Below are 26,794 nucleotides of genomic sequence, written 5' to 3'. Positions count from 1 at the left end.
ATTTCCAGTTCTACAAATAAGGAACTTGAAATTCACCACTCTGTCTTTTCAAGTAAAAAGATGAACAGATTAAAAACTCAATAACTCTTCTAGGATCCTTAAGAGAGGCAAGGACACAATGCAAACTGCTGGCCTCAAAACTGGAGAGACAGACAAATATAAGGAGTTGTGGCTTACTGGAACAGAAAGTCAAGAACAAAAACCACAAGGGGAACCAATGCCAAGGTAGGAAAACCTGAACTGTAACTGACCAGTTGCTGGAGGCTCAGCATGGACAAGTTAAAAACTCCAGAGTGGTCCACACAAAAACCTGCACATGGGTGTTTATAATAACTTTGTTCATAACTATCAAAACTGGGAAGCAGCCAAGATGTCCACTAACTGAACAGATAAATAAACTACAGTACATCCAAACAATGGAATATTATTCAGCACTAAAAAGAAACGGGCTATCAAACCATAAAAAGACATGGAGGAACCTTAAATACCTATTACTAAGAGAAAGAAGTAAATCTGAAAAGGCTATATACTGTATGATCCCAAATACGTGGGATCTATGGAGGCAAAACTATGGAGACAATAAAAAGATAATTGCTACAGTCGAGGGTGGTAAGGTCACGAACAGAGAGAACACAGAGGATTTTCAGGGTGGTAAAAATGCTTTATATATTATAATGATGGATATATGTCATTATACATTTGTACAAACCCATACAACGTACAACACCAAGAGTGAACTCTAAGGCAAACTATGGACTTTGGGTGATTATGATATATCAGTGTAGATTCATCCTTGGTAATAAATGTACCACTCTGCTGAGTGATGTTGATAATGGGGAAGGTTATGCATGTGGGGCAGAGGAATATACAGGAAATCTCTGTACCCTCCTCTCAATTTTGTTGTGTAACTGAAACTGCTCTAAAAAAAGTCTTTAAAAAAAATAAATAAACCCTCAAGGGGGACTCACCCCTAGTATTTTGTGAGATTATACATCCAGGAGCTCAACTAGGTCCTCCGTAAATATCACAGAAAAATCCCCTCATGCTTCCCACAGTGGGAGGTGAAAAAGAACCATTTTGAAATACACCAGAGCACTTTGTTCTTCTTAACAAGGCATGCCCTCAGGAGAACTAGTTAACCAGAGCCTAACCTGCTAGGGTATTATCACAGTTTAACCTGAAAGAAAGGAAATACCCAAATCCAGCGCACTCTTACCGTCCTCTCCCATCTAACAGGGGAGGAAAGAAACTAAAACACTCCTTAAGTTCACAGTGCAGAGACAAAGGCTCCCTAAAAAACTGAGACCTAATCACAGGACTATAGAACAGCTTTCTCTCCCCTTTGACACATTACTAAAGGCCTATTTACAACAGTTCCTTTTTCCTAGTACATCATGTCCAGCTATCAAGAAAAAATTACAAGGCACAATTAAAGACAAACAACACAATTTAAAGAGACAGAGAAAGCTTCAGAACCAGACATGGCAGGGATGTTGGAATTATCAGAACAGAAATTTGAACTTTTTTTTTTTAAGATTTTATTTATTTGAGAGAGAGAGAGAGAGCATGAGCAGAGGGAGGGGCAGAGGGAGAGGGACAATCAGACTCCCTGCTGAGTGCAGAGCCCAACACAGGGCTCAATTCCAAGACCCTGAGATCATGCTGGAGCCAAAGTCAGACGCTTAACCGAATGAGTCACCCAGGCGCCCCAGTCAGAACAGGAATTTAAAACAACTATGATCAATATGCTAAGGTCTCTAATGGATAAAATAAACAGCACTGAAGAACAGATAGGCAATTTAAGAAGAGAGATGGAAATCCTAAGAAAGAACCAAAAAGAAATGCTAGAGATCAAAAACACTAAGAAATGAAGAATGCCTTTTTTTTTTAAGATTTTTATTTATTTGACAGAGAGAGACACAGCGAGAGAGGGAACACAAGCAGAGGGAGTGGGAGAGGGAGAAGCAGGCTTCCCGCTGAGCAGGGAGCCTGATGCGGGGCTCTATCTCAGGACCATGGGATCATGACCTGAGCCTAAGCACTTAACGACTGAGCCACCCAGGCGCCGCTGAAGAATGCCTTTGATGAGCTTAAGAGTGGATAAGACATGGCTGAGGAAAGAATCCCTGAGCTTAAGGATATCTCAATAGGAACCTCCAAAACTGAAAAGCAAGGAGAAAAAACACTGAAAAAACAAAAAACAAACAAAACAAAACAGAAAAACAGAGGGGCGCCTGGGTGGCTCAGTTGTTAAGCGTTTGCCTTCAGCTCAGGTCATGATCCTAGAGTCCTGGGATGGAGCCCCATGTCGCGCTCCCTGCTCAGCGGCGAGACTGCTTCTCCCTCTCCCTCTGCCACTGCCCCTGCTTGTGCTCTCTTGCTCTCTGTTAAATAAATACATAAAATCTTTGAAAAAAAAAAAAAAAAGAACAGAATATCCAAGAGTTGTGGGATAAGTACAAAAGGTATAACATATACATAATGGGAATACAAGAAGGATAAGGAAAAGAAAAAAACAGAAGATATATTTGAAACAACAGTAACCAAGAATTTCCCCCAAATTAATGTCAATCCCTTCTTTGGCATTATGTGTCTTTATATTTAAAGTAGATTTCTTATAGACAACATATGTTTGGGTGTTATACTTGATCCACTCTGACAATCTCTTTTAATGGGTGCATTTAGACCATTGATGTTCATAATGAGTACTGATATATTTGGATTAATATCTACCATATTTGCATGGTAAAAACTACACCTAGATAAATAACTAGACCTACAAAAACTACAAAAAAAAAAAAAAAAAAAAAAAAAAGCTACACCTAGGCAATTCATTTCCAAACTAGAGAAAATCAAGGAGAAAGAAAAAAATCCTGAAAGAAGCCAGGAGGAAAAAAGCACCTTACCTACAGGCAAACAAAGATAAGAACTACATCCATCTTCTTGTAACTATGCAATCAACAGAGTAGAGTAAAATATTTAAAGTGTTGAAAGGGCACCTGGCTAGCTCAGTCAGTAGAATATGCAACTCTTGATCTTGGAGTCATGAGTTCAAGCCCCACATTGGGCATAAAGCTTACTTTAAAAAAAAATTAAGAGAATTTGTTGCCATTAGATGTGCCTTACAAGAAATGTTAAAAGACGTTCTTTAGAGAGAAGAAAAACATAGATCAGAAACTCAGATCCACAAAAAGAAAGGAAGAGCATCAAAGAAGGAATAAGGTAAAAAAAAAATAAATTATTTTCCTCATTCTTAATAACAGCTATCTCAAAATAACAATAGCAACAACGTACTTGGTTATGTACACTTACGTATATATCTTATGAATACATGTGTGTATGTATATACATATACATACACACCTGTGTATATATATATACTTAAGTATATTTATACATGTTAAATGAATGACAACAATGATACAAGGGACAAGAAAGAAGAACTAGGATTATTTTGTTATTATAAGGTACTCACACTATACCCCACTCACACCCTGTAGTTGTACACTGTTAAGTGAAAGTGGACTTGGGTTAGCTATATATGTATATTGTAAACTCTAGGGCAATCTCTAAAAAAAGAGCAGAAAAAAGTATAACGGATACCCTAAGAAAGAAAAGAAAATGACACCATATAAAATGCTCAATTAAAACCATAAAAGGAAGGGCGCCTGGGTGGCTCAGTCGTTAAGCGTCTGCCTTCGGCTCAGGTCATGATCCCAGAGTCCTGGGATCGAGCTCCACATGGGGCTCCCTGCTCCACCAGAAGCCTGCTTCTCCCCCTCCCACTCTCCCTGCTTGTGTTCCCTCTCTCACTATGTCTCTGTCAAATAAATAAATAAATACATCTTTTAAAAAATAATAAATATATAAAATAAAACCATAAAAGGCAGAAAAACAGTGGAGACAAAAATAGGAACAAAAAACAAGGGCAATAAGTAGAAAACATAAACAAACAAGGTAGATATAAATACAAATATATCAATACCCATATTAACAAATATGGTAGATATTAATCCAAATATATCAATACCCAATTTGAACATCAATGGTCTAAATGCACCCATTAAAAGAGACTGTCAGAGTGGATCAAATACAACACCCAAACATATGTTGTCTATAAGAAATCTACTTTAAATATAAAGAAACATAGGGGCGCCTGGGTGGTTCAGTCGTTAAGCGTCTGCCTTTGGCTCACTTCATGATCACAGGGTCCTGGGGTTGATCCCCGCATCAGGCTCCCTGCTAGGCAGGAGGCCTGCTTCTCCCTCTCCCACTCCCCCTGCTTGTGTTCCCTCTCTCGCTGTCTCTCTCTGCCAAATAAATAAATAAAATCTTTAAAATATATATATATAAAGACACATAAAGATTAAAAGTAAATGAATGGAGAAAAATACACCATGCTAACACAACTGGAAAGAAAGCAGGAGTGACTATATTAATTTCAGACAGAGCAGACTTCAAAGCAAATAAAGTTATCAGGGATAAAGAAGGGCATTACATAATGATAAAGGGGCCAATTCTCCAAGATAACATAACATAATGCACCTAACAACAGATAATCAAACTATGTAAGGCAAAAACTAATAGAATTGAAAAAAAAAAAAAAAATAGGTGCTTCTACTATCTTATTTGGAAACTTAAACACTCCCCTGTCAGAAATGGAGAGCTCCGCAGGCAGCAAATCAGCAAGGGCACAGTTCAATTTGACATACTATCCATAAACTAGATATAACCAACATCTATAGACCAGTTCATTCAAAAACAGAATACAAATCTTAAAATAAAAGGGGGGGGGGCGCCTGGGTGGCTCAGTTGCCTTCAGCTCAGGTCATGGTCTCAGAGTCCTGGTATCGAGTTCTGCATCAGGCTCCCTGCTCCACGGGGAGCCTGCTTCTCCCTCTGCCTCTCTCTCTCTCTCTCTCTCTCTCTCATGAATCAATAAATAAAATCTTTTTAAAAAAAATTTTTTTTCCTCAAAAACAGAATACACATTTCCTCTCAAGCTCAGATGGAACATTCACCAAGGTAGACCACATTCTAGACCATAAAACACACCTTAAATTTAAAAGAGAAATTTTAAAAAGAAGAAAATCATACGATGTTTGCTCTCAGAACACAACTGAATTAAACTAGAAGGCAATAAGAGAAAGACACCTGGAAAACCCAAACTACATACAGATTAAACAACAAATAACACATGGGTTGGGGCGGCTGGGTGGCTATCAGTTAAGCGTCTGCCTTCAGCGCAGGTCATGATCCCAGGACCCTAGGATCGAGACCCTTATCGGGCTCCCCTGCTTGATGGGGAGCCTGCTTCTCCCTCTCCCTGCCGCTCCCCTGCTTGTGCTCGCTCTTTCTCTCTCTCTCTCTGTCAAATAAATAAAATCTTAAAAAAAAAAAACAAAACTAATTCACGGTACTGATTATATGAAAGCATTTTGTATACATTTGCATTTTTATTCTTATTTTTTCATCCCTACTTAGGTTTCCCTGGTCAAGACAATCCCAAGCTCCGGTTTCTTCTCTGCAACTTCGGGGATCCTACCACTTTTTCAGTCAGGTGCCTCATTATACTGACCCCAAGGCATCCTGAATGAGATAGGGATGATTCTAAGGACCATCCCTAAGGGAAATTGAATCCTCCCTAGTTCTGCTCAGGCTCATGTCCTCTCCAACACTCCAACCCTTCAAACAAGTTATTAAAACATCTTCTAGGTAATTAACTTGTCTTCTCACCCCCCACCCCCGAAAAATGTAGGCTCAGTCCCTGGTTATCCATTGGAACAATCCAATTCAATGAAATAACATACAAGGGAGCCTGGGTGGCTCAGTCAGTCAAGCATCTGCCTTCGGCTCAGGTCATGATCCCAGGGTCCTGGGATCAAGCCACACATTGGGCCCCCTGTTCAGTGGGAAGTCTGATTCTCCCTCTCCCTCTACCCCTCTCCCCTGCTTGTGCTCTCTCTCTCTCTTAGGTAAATAAATAAAATCTTTAAAGAAAAAAAAAAGGAAGAAAACAATCTGCTAAATAACACATGGGTCAAAGAAGAAATCTCAAGAGGATATAAAAAATATTTTTAACTAAATGAAAATGAAAACACAACCTAATAAAATTTGTGGGATGCAGGGAAAGCAGTGCTTATAGGAAAATTTATAACAGTGAATGCATATATTAGGAAAGAAGGTCAAAAATCAATCACCTCCGTTTCCAACTTAGGAGACTAGAAAAAGAAGAGCAAATTAATCCAAAGTAAGGAGAAGAAAAGAAATAATAAAAGTTGAGCAAATCAGTAAAATTAAAAACAGGAAATCACCAGAGGGAGGGGGAAAAAAAAAAAAAAATCAACAAAACCAAAAGCCAGTTCTTTCAAAAAACCAATAAAATTTGGGGCGCCTGGATGTCTCAGTTAACTAAGGGTCCAACTCTTGATTTCAGGTCAGGTCATGATCTCAGGGTCTTGAGATCAAGCCCCACGTCGGGCTCCATGCTCAGTGGAATCTGCTTGAGATTCTCTCTCCCCTGGCCCTCCCCTTGTGCTTGGTAGGTCTCTCTCTCTCAAATAAATAAATAATTTAAAAAAAAAAAAAAAAAGACCAATAGGGGCGCCTGAGTGGCTCAGCCAGTTAAATGTCTGCCTTTAGCCCAGATCATGATCTCAGGGTCCTGAGACTGAGCCCCACAACGGGCTCTCTGCTCAGCGGCGTGTCTGCTTCTCCTTCTCCCTCTGTGATCTCTCTCGCTCTCACTCTCTCTCAAATAAATAAAATCTTAAAAAAATAATAAAAAATTAAATTAAATTTAAAAAGACCAATAAAATCAATAAGCCTCTAGGCAAGGCTAATAAAGAAAAAAATTATCAATATCAGAAAGAGGGGTCTCACTATAGATCCTATGGACATTAAAAAGATAATAAAGGAATGATATGAAAAACTCTATGCCCACCTATTTGATAACCTAGATGAAATGGACAATTCTTGAAAAGACTCAACTGCTAAACTCACAATCTGAATTAGAAATAGATAATCTGAGTAGGCTTACACCTATTAAAGAAATTATATCAATAATTAACAACCTTCCAAAACAAAAAGCACCAGGCTGATATAGGTTCACTGGTGAATTTTACCAAACATATAAGGAATTGTACCAATTCTCTACAATCTCTTTTAGAGGACAGAAGCAGAGAGAATCCTACTATCTCATTCTATGAGGCCAGCATTACCCTAATACCAAAACCAAAAACATAACAAAACAGAAAACTACAGACCAATAATCTCTCATGAGCAGATGCAAAACCCTCAACAAAATATTAGTACATTGAACCCAACAAGGTACAAAAAGTATTACAAGCCACAAGCAAGTGGGATATATTCCAGGTATGCAAGACTAGTTCAACACTCAAAAATCACATAATGTAATCTATCAAAAATTGTTCAGTGTAATCCATCACATCAATAGGCTAAAAAAGCAAAATCACATGATCCTATCAACAAATGCAGAATATGCTTTTCACTAAATCCCACACCCATTCATGATAAAAAAAAAATCTCAGTAAATTAGAGGGGAACTTTCTCAACTTGATAGATAGTATCTACAGAAAACCTAGAGCTAATGTCATACTTAAATGGTGAGAAACACCAAACTTTCCCACCAAGATCAGGTACAGGCAAGGATGTCCTCGCTCACCATTCCTTTTCAACATTATGCTGGAAGTTCTAGCTAATGCAATAAGACAAGAAAAGAAAATAAATGGTACACAGATTTGGAAGAAAAAAAACTATATTTAAGAAAAAAATAAAACTATATTTGTTCAAAAGTTTCCAGGTTGGGGACACCTAGGTGGCTCAGTTAAGCAGCCGGCTCTTGATTTTGGCTCAGGTCATAATCTCAGGATCATGATATCAAGCCCAAGTCGGTCTCTGCACTGGGCATGAAGCCTACTTAAGATTCTCTCTCCCCCCCACTCACATGCACGCTCTCTCAAAAAATAAACAAATAAATAAATAAATATTTTTTTTTTAAATAAAAATAAAAAATAAAAGAGTGTCCAGGTTGGTGAACACATGGATGTGCTGGGAGAGGACACACTCTGAGAGGGCACGGAAGCTCTGAACCATTTCCCCATGCCTTGCCCTATGCATCTCTTCCTTTAGCTGTTTTAAGTTATATCCTTTTATAATAAACCAGGAATCTATTAAATAAAAAAAAAAGAGCTGCATTTGCTCATAGATGACATGATAGTCTATGTAGAAAATTCTAAAGAATGAACAAAAGAACTCCTGGAACTAATAAGCGATTATACCAAGGTTGTAGGATACAAGGTTAATATATAAAAGTCAATTGCTTTCCTATATGCCAGCAATAAACAAGTGAAATTTGTTGAAGTTAAAAATATAATATCATTTACATTAGCACCCACACAATGAAATACTTAGGTTCAAGCCTTACAAAATATTTCCAAGATCTATATGAAGTACACTACAAAACTCCGATGAACAAAATCAAAGAACTAAATAAATGGACAGATATTCCATGTTTACAGATAGTCAAGATGTCAGTTCTTTCCACCTTGATCTATAAATTCAATGTACTCTCAATCAAAACCCTAGCAAGTTATTTTGTGGATACTGACAAAATGATTCTACAGTTTATAGAGAGAGGCAAAAAACACAGAATTACCAACACAATATTGAAGAAGAATGATGAAGTTGGAGGACTGACTACCCAATGTAAGACTTACTTTAAAGCTGTAATTGTTTTTAAAGAAATTGAAGCAGTAATCAAAAATCTCCCAACAAACAAAAGCCCAGGGCCAGATGGCTTCCCAGGGGAATTCTAACAAACATTTAAAGAAGAATTAATACCTATTCTTCTGAAACTGTTCCAAAAAATAGAAACGGAAGGAAAACTTCCAAATTCGTTTTATGAGGCCACCATTATCTTGATCCCAAAACCAGACAAAGACCCCATCAAAAAGGAGAATTACAGACCAATATCCTTGATGAACATGGATGTAAAAATTCTCACAAAATACTAGCCAATAGGATCCAACAGTACATTAAAAGGATTATTCACCACGACCAAGTGGGATTTATCCCTGGGCTGCAAGGTTGGTTCAACATCCGCTAATCAATCAACGTGATACAATACATTAACAAAAGAAAGAACAAGAATCATATGATCCTCTCAATAGATGCAGAAAAAGCATTTGACAAACTACAGCATCCTTTCTTGATCAAAACTCTTCAGAGTATAGGGATAGAAGGTACATACCTCAATATCATAAAAGCCACCTATGAAAAACCCACAGCAAATATCATTCTCAAAGGGGAAAAACTGAGAGCTTTCCCCCTAAGGTCAGGAACGCGGCAGGGATGTCCACTATCACCAATGCTATTCAACATTGTACTAGAAGTCCTCGCCACAGCAATCAGACAACAAAAAGAAATAAAAGGCATCCAAATCAGCAAAGAAGAAGTCAAACTCTCACTCTTTGCAGATGCTATGATACTTTATGTGGAAAACCCAAAAGACTCCACCCCAAAACTGCTAGAACTCATACAGGAATTCAATAAAGTGGCAGGATATAATATCGATGCACAGAAATCAGTGGCATTCCTATACACCAACAAGACAGAAGAAAGAGAAATTAAGGAGTCGATCCCATTTACAATTGCACCCAAAACCATAAGATACCTAGGAATAAATCTAACCAAAGAGGCAAAGGATCTGTACTCAGAAAACTATAAAATACTCATGAAAGAAATTGAGGAAGACACAAAGAAATGGAAAAATGTTCCATGCTCATGGATTGGAAGAACAAATATTGTGACGATGTCAATGCTACCTAGAGCAATCTACACATTCAATGCAATCCCTATCAAAATACCATCCACTTTTTTCAAAGAAATGGAACAAATAATCCTAAAATTTGTATGGAACCAGAAAAGACCCCAAATAGCCAGAGGAATGTTGAAAAAGAAAAGCAAAGCTGGCGGCATCACAATTCCGGACTTCCAGCTCTATTACAAAGCTGTCATCATCAAGACAGTATGGTGCTGGCACAAAAACAGACACACAGATCAATGGAACAGAATAGAGAGCCCAGAAATGGACCCTCAACTCTATGGTCAACTCATCTTTGACAAAGCAGGAAAGAATGTCCAATGGAAAAAAGACAGTCTCTTCAACAAATGGTGTTGGGAAAATTGGACAGACACATGCAGAAGAATGAAACTGGACCATTTCCTTACACACAAAAATAGACTCCAAATGGTTGAAAGACCTAAATGTGAGACAGGAGTCCATCAAAATCCTAGAGGAGAACACAGGCAGCAACCTCACCGACCTCAGCCGCAGCAACTTCTTCCTAGAAACATCGCCAAAGGCAAGGGAAGCAAGGGCAAAAATGAACTATTGGGACTTCATCAAGATAAAAAGCTTTTGCACAGCAAAGGAAACAGTCAACAAAACCAAAAGACAACCGACAGAATGGGACAAGATATTTGCAAATGACATATCAGATAAAGGGCTAGTATCCAAAATCTATAAAGAACTTCTTAAACTCAACACCCAAAGAACAAATGATCCAATCAAGAAATGGGCAGAAGACATGAACAGACATTTTTCCAAAGAAGACATCCAAATGGCCAACAGACACATGAAAAAGTGCTCAACATGGCTCCGCATCAGGGAAATCCAAATCAAAACCTCAATGAGATATCACCTCACACCAGTCAGAATGGCTAAAATTAACAAGTCAGGAAACGACAGATGCTGGCGGGGATGTGGAGAAAGGGGAACCCTCCTACACTGTTGGTGGGAATGCAAGCTGGTGCAGCCATTCTGGAAAACAGTATGGAGGTTCCTCAAAAAGTTGAAAATAGAGCTACCATATGACCCAGCAATTGCACTACCGGGTATTTACCCCAAAAATTCAAATGTAGGGATCCGAAGGGGTATGTGCACCCCAATGTTTATAGCAGCAATGTCCACAATAGCCAAACTGTGGAAAGAGCCAAGATGTCCATCAACAGATGAATGGATAAAGAAGATGTGGTATATATATATACAATGGAATATTATGCAGCCATCAAACGGAATGAGATCTTGCCATTTGCAATGACGTGGATAGAACTGGAGGGTATTATGCTGAGCGAAATAAGTCAAACAGAGAAAGACATGTATCATATGACCTCACTGATATGAGGAATTCTTAATCTCAGGAAACAAACTGAGGGTTGCTGGAGTGGTGGGGGATGGGAGGGATAGGGTGGCTGGGTGACAGACATTGGGGAAGGTATGTGCTATGGTGAGCGTTGTGAATTGTGCAAGACTGTCAAATCACAGATCTGTACCTCTGAAACAAATAATACAATATATGTTAAAAAAAAAAAAAAAGAAGATAGCAGGAGAGAAAGAATGAAGGGGGGGAAATTGGAGGGGGAGACGAACCATGAGAGATGATGGACTCTGAAAAACAAACTGGAGGTTCTAGAGGGAAGGGGGGTGGGAGGATGGGTTAGCCTGGTGATGGGTATTAAAGAGGGCACGTTCTGCATGGAGCACTGGGTGTTATACACAAACAATGAATCATGGAACACTACATCAAAAACTAATGATGTAATGTATGGTGATTAACATAACAATAAAAAATTAAAAGAAAAGCTGTAATTGTTTTTAAAGACAGTATTGTATTGATGAAAGAAAACACAAATCAATGGAATAGAACAGAGAGCCAGCTGATCTTAGACAAAAGAGCAAAGGCAAGATAATGAAGCAAAAATAATCTTTTCAACAAATGGATAACCACATCAAAAAAAAAAAAAAATCTAGACACAGCCTTTAACCCCATCACAAAATTAACTCAAAAAAGATCACATATCTAATGTAAAATGCAGAACTATAAAACTTGTAGAAGACAATAAGAGATAACCTAGGTGACCTTGGGTATAGCAATGGTTTTTTAAATAAAATACCAAAAACATAATCCATGAAAGAAAAACGCAACAAAGTAAACTTCATTAAGATTAAAAACTTCTGCTCTGCAAAAGACACTACCAAGAGAATGAGAAGACAAGCCACAGACTGGGAGAAAATATCTGTACAAGACACATCTGATAAAGGACTGTTATCCAAAATATACAAAGAACTCTTAAAACTCAACAATAAAAATCAAACAACTTAATTTAAAAATGGGCCAAAGACCTTAACGACAGTTCACCGAAGTAATATATAGACAGCAATAAGCATATGAAAAGATGCTCTACATCATGTTATCAGAGAAAGAGAAATTAAAAGAACAATAAGATACCAATACACACTTATTAGAATGGCCAAAATCCAGAACACTGACAACACCAAATGCTCGTGAAGATGTGAAACAACAGATTTAAGATTACAGTTTCTTATTTACCATGGTAACCATTTTGCGTATTATAAATAACTCAACAATACATCATGGTGTAGGCATTGCAAACCAAATCTTTTACCTTTTGGATTCAGGAGGCTGCCTCTTCTTTATCATTTCACGGAGCCTTGCAGCTGACTGCAAAATACACAAAACATACATGTAAAGATACTACCTTATAAAATATTAAGTATGCTGCTTCATCGACACTAAACTAAGATCTATATAGGAAATAAAGATCCTTAAAATATGATACCTGCTCTTGGTAACAGACATGAGACAAATAAACCATCAATAATAAAGCAAGTAAAAATACCATCTAAAGGACTGGGGCACCTGGGTGGCTCAGCTGGGTAAGCATCAGACTTATCTGGGCTCAGGTCTTGACCTCAGGGTCATGAGTTCAAGCCCCACGCTGTACTGACATTCTGACAAGGTATCAGAAAGTACTGACATTCTGATACCTTGGACCAGGTTGCTAATGAGTTTACATGATTGAACATTAAACATTTAATCAAATATACTATTATAAATTAAAATGTTTAACTTCTACTACAGGCAATTCTACTTTGATATTCTCCAGAAAAGTTACATTACACTTCTATAAATCAAATCATAATTTCTGTTAACTAAAATCAAAATCATAGATACTTTGTCTAAATTTCTGATGAATTTTCAAATTTTAATGACTTAATATAATCCCTTATATTAAGTCACCCTCCGTTCCCTCAAGATGCAAACACATGCTGAATATTTGGGAATGTGTAATCAAAGAAATCAAGTAATTTTTAAATAAAGCCAAGGGCTTGTTACCGTTTGAAAGAAAATATCACACACCCTCCTGAAGGGCTATCTCACACACAGTTTTACCCAGTGTGAAGACACAATGTAAATTACACATTTAGTTATAATAATTATAAAACACTAGCATACATCTGGCCATTTATCCTTTTTTTTTTGTTTAAGATTTTGAATTTATTATTATTATTGAAAGATTTTATTTATTTATTTGATAGAGAGAGTGCAAGCAAGGGGCACTGGCAGGCAGAGGAAGAAACAGGCTCTCTGCTGAGCAGGGAGCCTGATGTAGGGTTCGATCCCAACTGAGCCACCCAGGCACTCCTGGCCATTTATCCTTAAAGCTCCCTATATAAAGCATATTTCCACCTAGTCTCTAAGATTTTTCAAAAAAAGAGGGGCACCTGGGTGGCTCAGTCAGTTAAGCGTCTGCCTTCAGTTCAGGTCATGATCCCAGGGTCCCTGTGTCTAGTTCTCTGCTCAGCAGGAAGTCTGCTTGTCCCTCTCCCTTTGTCCCTTTCCCCACCCCCACTTGTGCTCTCTCTCTCTCTCCCCCTCTCTAATAAATAAATAAATAAATCTTAGGGGGAAAAAAGGATTAAAAAAAAAAGCTTGTCCTCTCACTCCTCTACCACACATCCCTCAACCCATTCCTCCTACTTCTCCTTTATCCTTTAGAGGTAAAGCAACCACTTGGAACATACTCTGTTCCTCTGAATCCAAGACAACCATTCATAAGACACCATTATCTTATGCACCAACAAAAGGGAGGAAAAGCTGCCAGTTACAGTTTCAAGATGTAAATTTCAAAAACATTAAAATGAAAAAAAGTCTTAGAATCAATAAAATATGGTAACCTCCTCCTATTAAATGCAAAACTCAGTCCTAATTTTACCCTCCCTTATCTGATGTTTGAAACCTGATACTATGAGTATTTTATTGACCTACGGGCAAGAGGAATGGCATCTTGCTCTTAACTAGAAATTCCACACAAACCTCAGACAACTGAAGAGAAGCAAAAAAGTTTGCATTTTCTGATATATTCTTCAGTCTCTTCCTTTCGTACGATGACAATCCTGAAAATTCATCCTATGAAATTACACCAAAAAAACTGTTACTTTGCATGATCCACAGCAAAGGCACCTCATAAAACTAGGTGTTGAATTCTCAAATATATACTTTCCTTCAAATTGCATCTGCTTTATTCATTACACGCTATCTTACCAAATGGCACACATTGGATGTGCATTGGATACTGAGTGTAAGAGTTTGAATTTGGGATAACCACAAGGTGTCTACATGACTTCCCAATTAAATAACAAGTGACATATCAGAAGTCTAGTAGTGTAACCTAATAGCAAATTATTTCCTACTGATCATTAATTCACCATTACTCACAGTTATCTTTTTATTAAACAAAAGAGAAAGAAATGTGACAGAAAATTTTAAATTCATTCAAAGAGTTAAGGAAATTTAGATAAAAGAACAACAACAACAACAAAAAGATAAAGGCACAGGCAGAAAAGACAATAAAACCAGAGAATCAAGCTTGGAGGTCCAATATCCAACTAATAGTTACAGGGGTAAAAAGAGGAGCAGAGAAAATGAAGGAGAAAGTTTTTAGAGAAATAATATAAGAAAGTTTCTTGAAACTAAAGACATGAGTTTCCAGATTAAAAGGGCCCAATGAGTACGCAGCACAACAAATGAAAAAAGACCAAAGCTTACACAAATCACAAAATTTCTTTTTTTTTTTTTTAAAGATTTTATTCCTTTATTCATAAGAGACAGAGAGAGAGAGGCAGAGGGAGAAGCAGGCTCCCCGCTGAGCAGGGAGCCCGGTGCGGGACTCGATCCCAGGACCCTGGGATCATGACCTGAGCCGAAGGCAGACGCCTAACCATCTGAGCCACCCAGGCGCCCCTAAATCACAAAATTTCTTAACACCTGAGATAAGTGAGGTTAAAAAAAAGTCTGTCAATAAGGGAAAAAGATCACGAAGAAGCAAGAATCAGAATGACATTTCTCAATACTGAGGGGAGCTGGAAGACAATGAAAGAGTATATTTAAAACTTTAAGGAAAAATTATTTTCAACTTACAATTCTAAATCAATTAAGCCATCAATCAAATGTACAGCATAAAGACTTTGTCAGATACATAATATCTGTATGTACACAAAATGTACATACATACATTTTGGTGAAGTGCAGCTTAGAGCTTCCTGAGAAAAGGTGTAGGAGAGGGGTAAAAAGAGGAGCAGAGAAAATGGAGGAGAAAGTTATTAGTGTACACCTTTTCTCGGGAAGCTCTAAGCTGCATTTCACCAAAATAAGAGAATAAACTAAAAAAAAGAGATCCAAGACGTACCTAGGGTACAGAAGTTCCAGCATAGGAATGATAAAAGATCAAAGAAATTCAAAGGAAAATGGTAAAAGGAAGGCCAAGAAAGCGTTAAACAGTCCAGAATGAAATAGGAAGATGTAGGTGCTCAGGAAATGTTTCATGGAAAAAAAAAATATATATATATATATATTTTCATATATGAAGCCATAAAAACTCTTTGTTACAACTCTACTAGAGCTTGGGCTATACCTAGTAAAGATGTGAGAAGAGAAAGGAGTGGGTGTCACATGCGTATAAGGTGTAGCATGAATGAAACAAGTCTTCACCTTCCATATTAAATCAATAGATAATACAGAAGGGATAAAAGCTAAAAAAGTTGAAAGTATAATCAGTCTATTGGGCAGTGGCAATCACAAACAGAGAAGTAGGTGGCAGAAAACTGCTGGATGTTTTGATTTGCTTCTGAGTATATATGTATGTACATATGGAATTACCTTTGTGTGCATGTGTGTATATATATATATATGTGTGTGTGTGAATTATATGACTTAAATGTGGATGTACATGTATTACTTTGACCAAAATAAAAATTTTCCTCACACACACAGAATAATAGTGGCAGCAAAAGTGAAAGTTTATTGTGTCACTGCCTTTACAACTGCTTTTCAAGGAAAAACATCACCACCATCATCAAGGATTTCGTAAGATTCTATTTCAAAATCAAAGAAACAAATTTAAATGATTCTAATTACCACAGACACAATTAAGAAAATTAAGAAAGGGCGCCTGGGTGGCTCAGTTGGTTAAGCGACTGCCTTCGGCTCAGGTCATGATCCTGGAGTCCCTGGATCGAGTCCCGCATCGGGCTCCCTGCTCTGCAGGGAGTCTGCTTCTCCCTCTGACCCTCCCCCCTCTCATGTGCTCTCTCTCATTCTCTCTCTCTCAAATAAATAAATAAAATCTTAAAAAAAAAAGAAAAAAGAAAATTAAGAAAAATAATAGGTATCTTTAAGTGGTATGTTTAATTCAAACTATTCTTATCCATCACCCACCTGTCAAAAACTTGCAACATTTAACAGGAAGACCAAGCAAACATTAGAAAAAGTGGGCTCTCAAAATAAACATATGTAGGAAATAAACATTTTTTTAAAACTTCACTATCTTCAGAAACAAGAAGTTACTGTATCCATAAAACAAAGGGTGATATGTTTTTAAAAAAAATCAAAGAACTTGAATTAAAAACATGCTTGATGCCAAAAATTCACAAACTATATGAATCCATTTACATAATATTCTCAAAATGACAAAATTGTAGAGACCAAAAAAAAAAATTAGCACTTGCCAGGGGCTTAAGAGGGTGAAAGGGAGGGCTACAGGCCTAATACAAAGAAATAGCCTGGGGTGCCTGGATGGCTCAGTCCATAGAGCATGCAACTCTTGATCTCAAGGTGGTGAGTTCAAACCCCACAATGGACCCTACTTAAAATAAATTTAAAAAAACAAAGAGCCCAAGGGAAATTTTTGTGGAGATGGAATAGTTCTGTATCTTCATTGTAATGATACAGAATTATACACATACCTTGTATGATGTGAATTTCCCCGTTTTGATACTGTGATATATAAGATGTACCCACTGGGAAAAACTGGGTGAAGGCTACATGATACCTCTCTGTACTATTTCTGCAAATTGTTATGCATCTATAATTACTTGAGAGAAAAGTTTTTTGAAAATAGATGTTTCTCACAGCTAACATTATACTTAATGGTGAAAGACTGAAAGCTTTTCCCCTAAAGCTAAGGAACAAGAAAATATGTCTACTTTTGCTACTTCTATTAAACACTGTACTGGAGATTCTAGGACAATTAGGACAGGACGATTGGGAAAAAATAATATTAAAAAACATCCAGATTGAAAAGAAAGAAATAAAACTATCTTTATTGCCAAAACATGATCTTATATATAGAAAATGCTTAAGAATTCACACAAAAAACTAATAAGCAACCTCAGCAAAGTTGCAAGATATAAGATCAATATACAAAAATCAGTTATATACACTAACAATGAACAATCAGAAAATGATTTTAAGAAAACAACACCATGCATAATAGCAGAGCTCTGTCAGTTGAGCGTCTGACTCTTGATTTTGGCTCAGGTTATGATCTCAGTTATGAAAGATCGAGCCCTGTGTCCAGCTCTGTGCTCCGCATGGCCTCTGCTTAAGATTCTCTCTCTCCCTCTGCCACTCCACCTCCCCCACTCATGTGGGTGCGCTTTCTCTCCCTCTCAAAAAAAATTAAACTTAAATTAACAACTTTTGGGGTGCCTGAGTGGCTCAGTTGGTAAAGTGTCCACCTTCAGCTCCGGTCATGATCCTGGGGTACTGGGATCGAGCCCCACATTGGGCTCCCTGCTCAGTGGGGAGTCTGCTTCTCCCTCTTCCTCTGCCTCTCCCTCCGCTTGTGCTCTCTTTCTTGCTCTCTCATGCACTCTCTCAAATAAATAAATAAAATCTTAAAAAAATAAAATCAATAACAACTTTTGTTATGTCAAAGGACATTATCAAGAACATGAAAATAAAGTACAAAAAAACGGGAAAAAATACTTGCAAGTGATATATCTAATAAGGGTCTAGTGTCCAGAATATATAAAGAACTCTTATAATTCAAAACAAAATGACAATTTAATTTTTCAAATGGCAAAGGACTAGAAAAGCTATTTCTCCAAAGCACAAATGGCCAATAAGTACATGTAAAAACACTCAACAAGGGGCGCCTGGGTGGCTCAGTCGTTAAGTGTCTGCCTTCAGCTCAGATCATGATCCCAGGGTCCTGGGTTCAAGCCCTGCATCGGGCTCCCTGCTCCACGGGAAGCCTGCTTCTCTTTCTCCCACTACCCCTGCTTGTGTTCCCTCTCTAGCTGTGTCTCTGTCAAATAAATAAATAAAATCTTTAAAAAAATAAAAATAAAAACACTCAACATTACTGATCATTAGAAAAATGCAAATCAAAACCACAATGAGACACTACATCACATCCACTAGAATGGCTATAATCAAAAAGACAAGGAGCACCTGGCTGACTCTACTGGTAGAGCATGCAGCTCTTGATATCAGGGTTGTGAGTTCAAGCCCCTCATTGGCCCTAGAATTTACTTAATAAAAAAAAAAAATTGGGGGTGGGGGTGCCTGGGTGACTCGTGGGTTAAGCATCTGACTCTTTTTTTTTTTTAAAGATTTTTATTTATTTATTTGAGAGAGAGAGAATGAAGAGAAAGAGAGCATGAGAGGGGGGAGGGTGAGAGGGAGAAGCAGACTCCCCGCCGAGGAGGGAGCCCGATGCGAGACTAGATTCCGGGACTCTAGGATCATGACATGAGCTGAATGCAGTCGCTTAACCAACTGAGCCACCCAGGCACCCAGGCGTCTGACTCTTGATTTCAGCTCAGGCTCTTAGGGTTGTGAGATTGAGCCCGGGTCTGGCTCCATGTTGGGCATGGAGCCTGCTTAAGATTCTCTTTCTCCCTCTCTCTGCCCCTAGCCCCTCCAAAAAAATTTTTTAATTAAAAAAAAAAGATGAATAATTAAAACATTATGTTACATGAAATAAGCCAGTCACAAAAACACAAATACCATGAATCCACTTTTATGAGGTACCTATACTAGTCAAATTCAAAGAGACACAAAGTAGAATGGTAGTTGCCAGAGGATGGCAGTAGGAGGGAAATGGGGAGTTATTCAATGGGATAGTGTTTCAGTTTTTCAAGATGAAAGGATTTCTGGAGACTGACTGCACAACAACATAAATAAACAACATAAAGTACTACATTGTACCTTTAAAAATGGTTAAGGTGCTAAATTTTATATTGTGTATTTTACAATCAATTTTTTTTTAATTTTTAGGAAGGATAAATAACAAGTGTTGGCAAGGGTGTAAAGAAAGTAGACTCTTCATGCATTGCTGCTGGTATGTAAAAATCGTGCAGCCAGTCTGGTAAACAATTTGACAGTTTCTCAATAAGTTAAACACAGTTGACCATATGACCCAGCAATTTCACTCCTAGGTATATACCCAAAAGAATGGAAAATATTTGTTCAGCAAAAACTCATAAACAAAAGCTTGTGGCAGCACTATTCATAATAGTAAAAAGTGGGAACAACCCAAATGTTCATCATCTGATGAATGGATAAACAAAATATGGTATATCCATACAATGGAATATTATTCAGCCATAAAAAGGAATCAAGTACCAATACACACTACACAACATGAATGAACCCTGAAAACATTATGCTAAGTCAAAGAAGCCAGATGCAAGAAGCTACATATTATATGATTTCATTTGTATGAAATGTCCAGAATAGGCAAATCTATAGAGAAAGAAAGTAGATTAGTGGTTTCCAGGGCTGGGTTAGGGAGGTGGAGGAGTTGGTAGTCACTACTAATGGGTACGGATTTCTTTTCATAGTGAAAGAAATGTTCTGAAACTGGATAGTGGTGATGATTGTACAATCTTGTATATATACTAAAAACTACTGAACTGTATACTTTTTAATAGTAAAGTTTATGTTATGTAAATTATATCTCAATAAAAAAATAAACATATGCCTGATGACAGAAACCAGATATATGCATAGTCTCAAAGTATCTCCCTCAAAATATTTAGTAATTACCAAGGGAAAAATGTTGTTTCCATTGGAGAATCCTGACAAACACCACCTAAGCCAAGTGACCCAGGTCAACATTACCAGTAAAACATATCAATATCAAGTACACCCCGATATGATGCACTGAGGAGGGCACATTCACTTCTGTGGTACCCTGCCCAAAAAATGCAAAACCTTAATCTAATTATGAGAAAATAGCAGACAAACCCAAATTGAGGAACATTACACAAAATAACTTTTCAGTACTCTTCAAAAGTGCCAAGGTCATGAAAGATTGAAGAACTGTCACAGACTGGAGTAGACTACAGAAACATGGCTATTAAATGCACTGTGCAATCCTAGACTGGCTACTGGAACAGAAGGGCATTAGTAAACAAAAAAAAAACAAAAAAAACAAAAACTGGTGAAATCCTAATAAATTCTGTACTTTAGTTAATATTATTGTAGCAAGGTTAATTTCTTAGTTTGATAAGTGTTCTACAGTTATGTAGGTGACATTAACACAAGAGGAAGCCAGGTGAAAGAAATATCAAAATCCTCTGTACCATTTTTGCAACTCTTCTGTAAGCCCAAAATGTTCTCAAAACTTAAAATAAATTTGTGAGGAGCGCCTGGGTGGCTCAGTCATTAAGCGCCTGCCTTCGGCTCAGGTCATGATCCCAGGGTCCTGGGATCGAGCCCCGCATCGGGCTCCCTGCTCAGCAGGAAGTCTGCTCCTTCCTTTCTCACTCCCCCTGCTGTGTTCCCTCTCTCGCTGTCTCTCTCTCTCTGTCAAATAAATAAATAAGATCTTTAAAAAAAGAAAGAAATGCTTTGTGAAGTTAAAATATTTTAATTTAAAGATTTTTATTTATTTGTCAGAGAGATAGAGAGAGAGAATGCAAGAGAGAGCACAAGCAGCGGGGAGCATCAGGAGAATGGTGAAGCAGGCTCCCTGCTGAGCAAGGCCTGATGGGGGAACTCCATCCCAGGACCCTGGGATCATGACCTGAGCTGAAGGCAGATGCTTAACCAACTGGCACCCAGGCGTCCCTGTGAAGTTAAATATTTAATAAAAATGCTGAGAGAGAAAATTTAGCAAGTTTCCCAGAAAATAGAATAAATTTTTTAAGATTTATTTATTCATTTTAGAGAGAGAGTGCAAATGGGGGGAGGGTCAGAGGGAGAGAATCTCAAGCAGACTCCCCACTAATCACAGAGCCCCACTGCTGGGCTCAATCACCCCACCCGTGAGATCATGACCTGAGCCAAAACCAAGAGTCGGATGCTTTAACTGCCTGAGCCACCCAGGCGCCCCTAAAATTCTTGACTTACAGGTCAAGACACTTGTCTGTGATGTGACAAAAGCCTTCCCTCATTTGGGGAAGAAATTAGCTTATAAATAAAATATTGTTTCTAAAGCATGGTACCATAAAGCCTTAGTCATTTTGCTCCAAAAAGATAATTAATGAAAAGGAAAAGAATGAAATGTCCTACAAAAATGTTAGATCTTGGGACGGCTGGGTGGCTTAGTTGGTTAAGCATCTGCCTTCGGCTCAGGTCATGTTCCTGGGATCCTAAGATCAAGTCCTGCATCTGGCTCCTTGCTAAGCAGGGAGTCTGCTTCTCCCTCTGTCTGCCGCTCCCCCTGCTTGTGCTCTCTCTCTCTGACAAATTAATAAATAAAATCTTTAAAAAAACAAAAACAAAAAAAGGATGCTAGATCTTTCAGTTTGTCCTACTTAAATATATGCTGGGCATGTCTGACTCTGCTTGATTAGCTTCAGTATTTACTCTTAATGTTCTAATTTCTGACCCTATTTTCTTAGATCAAGCTAAAATCTCAATAGATGAATGGACAGAGAAGATCTGGGGAGTGCCTGGCTGGCTCAGTCAGTACAGTGTATGACTCTTGATCTTGGGGTTTAAGTTTGAGGCCCACATTGGGTATAGAGATTACTTAAAAATAAAAAAAAATCTTAAAGAAAAAGGTGCGGTATATATATATTCATATATACACCCATATATATATATACATACACACACACACACACACACACACACACACACACAGGAATATTATTCAGCCATGAAAAAGAATGAAATCTTGCCATTTGCAACAACATGGATGGAGCTAGAGAGTATAATGCTAAGCAAAATCAGTCAGAGAAAGGTAAGTACCATATGATTTCACTCATGTGGAAGTTAAGAAACAAAACAAATGAGCAAAGGAAAAAGAGAAGAAAAAAACCAAGAAACAGATTCTTAACTATAGAGAACAGATGGTTGCCAGAGAGGAGGTGGGTGGGGGGATGGGTGAAATAGGTGAAGGGGATTAAGAGTACACTTATCATGATGAACACTGAGTGGTATATAGAATTGTTGAATCACTATATCGTACACCTAAAACTAATATAACATTGTATGTTAACAGAAATTAAAAAACAATTTTTTAAAATTTTTAAATAAATTTAAAAAAATAAAATCTACTTCCCACTAGCCTCATATACTCAGAATCTTATAGTCGAAGAGGCCAAAGAGATAACTGAATCCAGTGGTTCTCAAAATGACATCCCAGACCAACAGCACCAGCATCTCTAGGAAACTGTGTTGGACATGCCAATTCTTTACCCCACTCCAAAACTTCTCGAAAATCAGAAACTCTGGTGGTAGAGTCCTGCAATGGAGTTTTAACAGCCCTCCAGGAAATTCTGATACAGGCTATAGTTTGAGAAGCAATGATCTTATCCAATCCCCTCACTGTCGAGTGATTTGCTTAAAAACACAAGGTTTCTTAGAAGCAGCCACATCTAAAACCTAGGCTTTCAACCCCCCAGTCCAATGCACTAATGACAGACCCACGATGTCCCACCAGAGGTCCTAGTTCTTACCTCTTGAGACAGTAAAGCATAAACTGAATTCCTATTTCAAAAGAACACCACCACAATTATCCTATCTCCCTTTCCCCTATCATCATTTTCTGTTCCATTAACTTTTGACATGTGGTATGGTTTTATCTTGTCTTGCACAAAATCTGTCACTTTCAATGAAGTACAACATTCCTGAAAGGCAACAGAAGTCTAAAAATTAGATGCTTAATTCCTTAAACTGATTCAAACTATTATTTTCAATAGTACTAATAAGTGTTTCTCATGTATCTTCTCTACTCCATCATTTTTCTCCTTTTTGTAGAGGAAATATTATTCAGCTATATCAATCAATTGATGACTTTCCTACCCTCATATCAAGGGTCACTCAAATGCCATATGTCCCACAGGCCAACTTCTTCTGGCATATTGTGCATAAATATGTAAAGGTGAGCAAGACATCATAAATAGTAAGTAGACCCAAAAATATCTGCAATAAACTGAGAGGAAGAAAAAGGGAAACAGAATGAAGATTAAGTCAATCCTCTCCTTGACAAATCAAAACCAAGAGTAAAATTAACCAAGGAAGTTGTGTTCAACATTTAAAAAATAAAATTTCAATTAAACATACATAAACCCTGGATACCCTTAGCTTATCAGAACCTCAAATTTTAAAATAAGAAAAATTTGAATAAGCTAGTAATTAAATTCTTACCAGGCCTGGTGTGGTATCTTCATCACTGTCTAGATCCTGACTGCTTTCCGTATCAACACTGAGAATCACTGTATCCGAAGTGCTCTTGTGTTGTCGCTTGTTACTTTCAGTATAAACATCTAAGGATGATTTTTGCAGAGTAGATTCTGCCTTGGAAGACGTGCCTTCCATCCTTGGAGTTAAAAGCCTTCTGCAAGTTTTCCTTATTTCAGTCTTCTTACATTTCTTACATGCAACTTCATTGTTAGAATTCTTATCCAATAGGGATTTGGAGTGCTTAATTTGGTCTGGCTTGTAATTACTGAGTGAAAAGGGAACAAGATAAACCTTAGGTGTTTTTCCTAAAACTGTAGTCTGTACTGGTCTCAGAGATACACAAGTGATGTTTTGATTTTCTTTATATTCATTCACCTATTCAGGTCAATAAAAGAAAAGAGAGCATTAGAATCCCAGATCCTATGCCTTTTCTTACAGGTCTGTGTAAATAAATCCAAAGTGATAGCCTGTAACGAAACTTTTTTCCTCACCAAAATCTAGATACCTAACTCATTAACCTAAATTTAATTATTTATTATACTGGGTGCATTATTTTACCCATGACTCGGCAAACCAGTAATAATGTAATAATAATAATTACATTTGTAACTGAGGAGACTACCCCAACTGTCACCTTCTGAGTAACTGGAATTGTCTCCAGAGTGGGAAGCCGACAATAACTGCCCCAAAGGCAAATGCAGAGTCCCTGATCCCATCCTGTCCCTATTTCTAGGGTTACTAATAACCTTCCCCAACGCTGAAGGCCGAGTTTCCACAGAGGAAAATAGGGGGCCGGGATCCCCGATTATCTTTTGAAACAACACCCCCGAAAAACCCGTTAAGCTGAGAGATGCCTCAAGGAGCGGAAACTAGTTCCGGAATGTGGAGATGGTGGGTGCCAAGTCTTCGTGCCCTCTCGGGCCTGGTCCCGGCAATGCCTCACGAACACTGAGGCAGGAGCGCACCCGAAAGCAACAAGCCGTTGCTCACCTTCATCTGGAGTCGCTGTCTGGAGCCCACCTTCTCCTCACTGCCCGCGCGCGACCCCGACATCTTTCGGCGGCTTAGCAGCTGGCGTCTTCCCGCCAAGATTGCGGCGGGAGGCGCGGGGAGGGGGAAGAGGAGGAGCAGCGGGACTGAGGCGGGGCCTGGCGGGCGGCTCTGAACGGCTCTGACGCCAGCGGGCCGGAGGGGGAGGGGCACGCAGGCGCTACGGTCGTCTCGGTACGCGTCAAGCTCACCAGCCTCACCCCATACTGAAATTCTTGTAATTGGAACGAATACACATTTTTACCTTAGATCCCAGTATTTTTTTGATGCTGCTGATGCCAGTATCTCGCTTTGAAAAACACTGGCGCTTCTGCTGAGAAAAAACCACCTTGCCTTGCAATGTGAGCCTGGAAAAGATTCAGACGCACTTAGATGCCATATGAATAGAGAAGCTAGAAAATCGAAATCAACAGGCAGCCTTTACTTGGGCCCCCCGGTTCCTTATAACCCCACCACAAGGAAATTACGCTCTATGGCTACCACATTACCTTCTTCCTAGAAGGGAAGCATTTTTATTTTTTTCAAGAGCTGATAACTTAAGCTGGTTTAAATTTCACCTCATCATCTGCCCACCAGTTAACTAAGATCCTAATGATGACCTTACAAAGCCCAAAGGCTGGGGAAAAGTTGTGAATCAAATCATTTTTGTACACAAAGTAACAAATAAGATTTTAGTGCTCTGTATTTCTTACAGTCACAGCCATATTAACCTTTCTTTTTGTTTCTATTCTCTGGGTTGCCCTAAGTCAAAACAATTGTTTTCCCATCATGTACTCCCTCTGGACAGCATGGTTTTGGAGCTGTTAAATTCAAAACATAAATTTCTACCTACTCTGTTTTTAAGATCCTTTTCTTTCTAGCCCAAAACTGTTTCCCTGGCATGGGTCCTCCATTGTTCCTTGCTCAAGACTTACCCAATTCTATTTCCTCTCCCAGCCTAGACCCTTACAACACAGGTGAAATAATTTGAGAACTAATCCTATTAACAGTAACATCAGGGCCCTCCATGATCTGATTCTTGCCAAACTTTCACCACTCCTTGACTCAAAAATTACTGATAAAATCAAACTTTTCAGTGTTTAATATATACCATGCTATTTCTGGACTTCAAGACTTTTTTCATGCTGTCCCATCTCTCCCTGCCACAACACTTACGAAATCCTTTCTATGGTCAAATGTGTTCCGACTTCCAATAAGTCAGTATTTTTTTTTTTTTTTTTACAAACCCAGCTAGTAAATTGTGATTGCTTCCGTTACCAAGCCCTAGAAGACTTCCTAAGTAAAATTCAAGCCTTTAAACAATATTCCATACTCCTTAGAGAGCTAAGGCCAGTAAACACAGCAAGTACTTAATAATTACTCGTGTACTTCTATAGAAACACTGTCTAGCCAGGAATGTTTTAATAGACGGTCTTGAGAAACTAAAAAAACTGGAAAGCCAAAAAGTACACTGTTCTGACTTCAGGCATTACTCCAGGACCCTTGGGGGATTTTTTTTTTCATGGCAATAGCCTAAATCACCACCAGCTGCCCTCCCGTGATGACCAAAAAATACCTCACCACAACCCACTCAGCCTCATCAACTGAGCTAATCAGGTGCTGTTAGCAGGACTTCTATTCTCATTAAATTCCAATTCTGAGCTTTCAACAGTCTGGACAAACTGCCCTTCACTATCTGCTCAATTCCTTATTCATCACTATCCCATTTTCCTCGGGTTCAAACCAAGGTAACAAAAGAAACCCGTAATTCGGACCTGCCTCGCCACAGGATTTTAGCAGCAAAGCCCAATGGAAAGCAATTTCACGCCAGAAGCGACGTCCAAACACTGCGAGACGGAAGACGCTAGAGCCGCCTACGAACATGCGCAGTAACAGACTCGACGTCCACAATCCCAGAATTCTCTGGTCGATTATTTCCGGTTTCTCTAGCTCAG

At 38.4% G+C, this 26,794-nt stretch overlaps 1 protein-coding gene across 4 annotated transcripts in view; it reads right to left on the bottom strand.

The window, feature by feature from the left end:
- Positions 1-26,738, bottom strand: part of WDR76 (WD repeat domain 76) — a 57,124-nt gene extending 30,386 nt beyond the window's left edge. Inside the window, exons 1-5 of one of the 4 annotated variants that reach the window (XM_032417069.1) lie at positions 26,615-26,738; positions 25,105-25,207; positions 23,775-24,075; positions 14,202-14,294; positions 12,490-12,545 (exon numbers count right to left, since the gene is read on the bottom strand). In XM_032417069.1, coding sequence (XP_032272960.1) covers positions 12,490-12,545; positions 14,202-14,294; positions 23,775-24,075; positions 25,105-25,207; positions 26,615-26,723 — 662 coding nt within the window. In that variant the 5' untranslated portion in view covers positions 26,724-26,738. Of the gene's footprint in view, positions 1-12,489; positions 12,546-14,201; positions 14,295-23,774; positions 24,186-24,800; positions 25,077-25,104; positions 25,208-26,614 lie in introns of those variants that run through there. The other 3 variants (XM_032417071.1, XM_032417070.1, XM_032417072.1) reach the window with 3 other exon arrangements.
- Positions 26,739-26,794: the final 56 nt, after the last annotated feature.

The sequence above is a fragment of the Phoca vitulina genome, unplaced genomic scaffold (genome assembly GCF_004348235.1).
Source record: "Phoca vitulina isolate PV1807 unplaced genomic scaffold, GSC_HSeal_1.0 scaffold20, whole genome shotgun sequence".
NCBI lineage: Eukaryota > Metazoa > Chordata > Mammalia > Carnivora > Phocidae > Phoca > Phoca vitulina.
The sequence above is the reverse complement of the archived record's forward strand: the minus strand, read 5'-3'. Positions and strand labels throughout refer to the sequence as shown.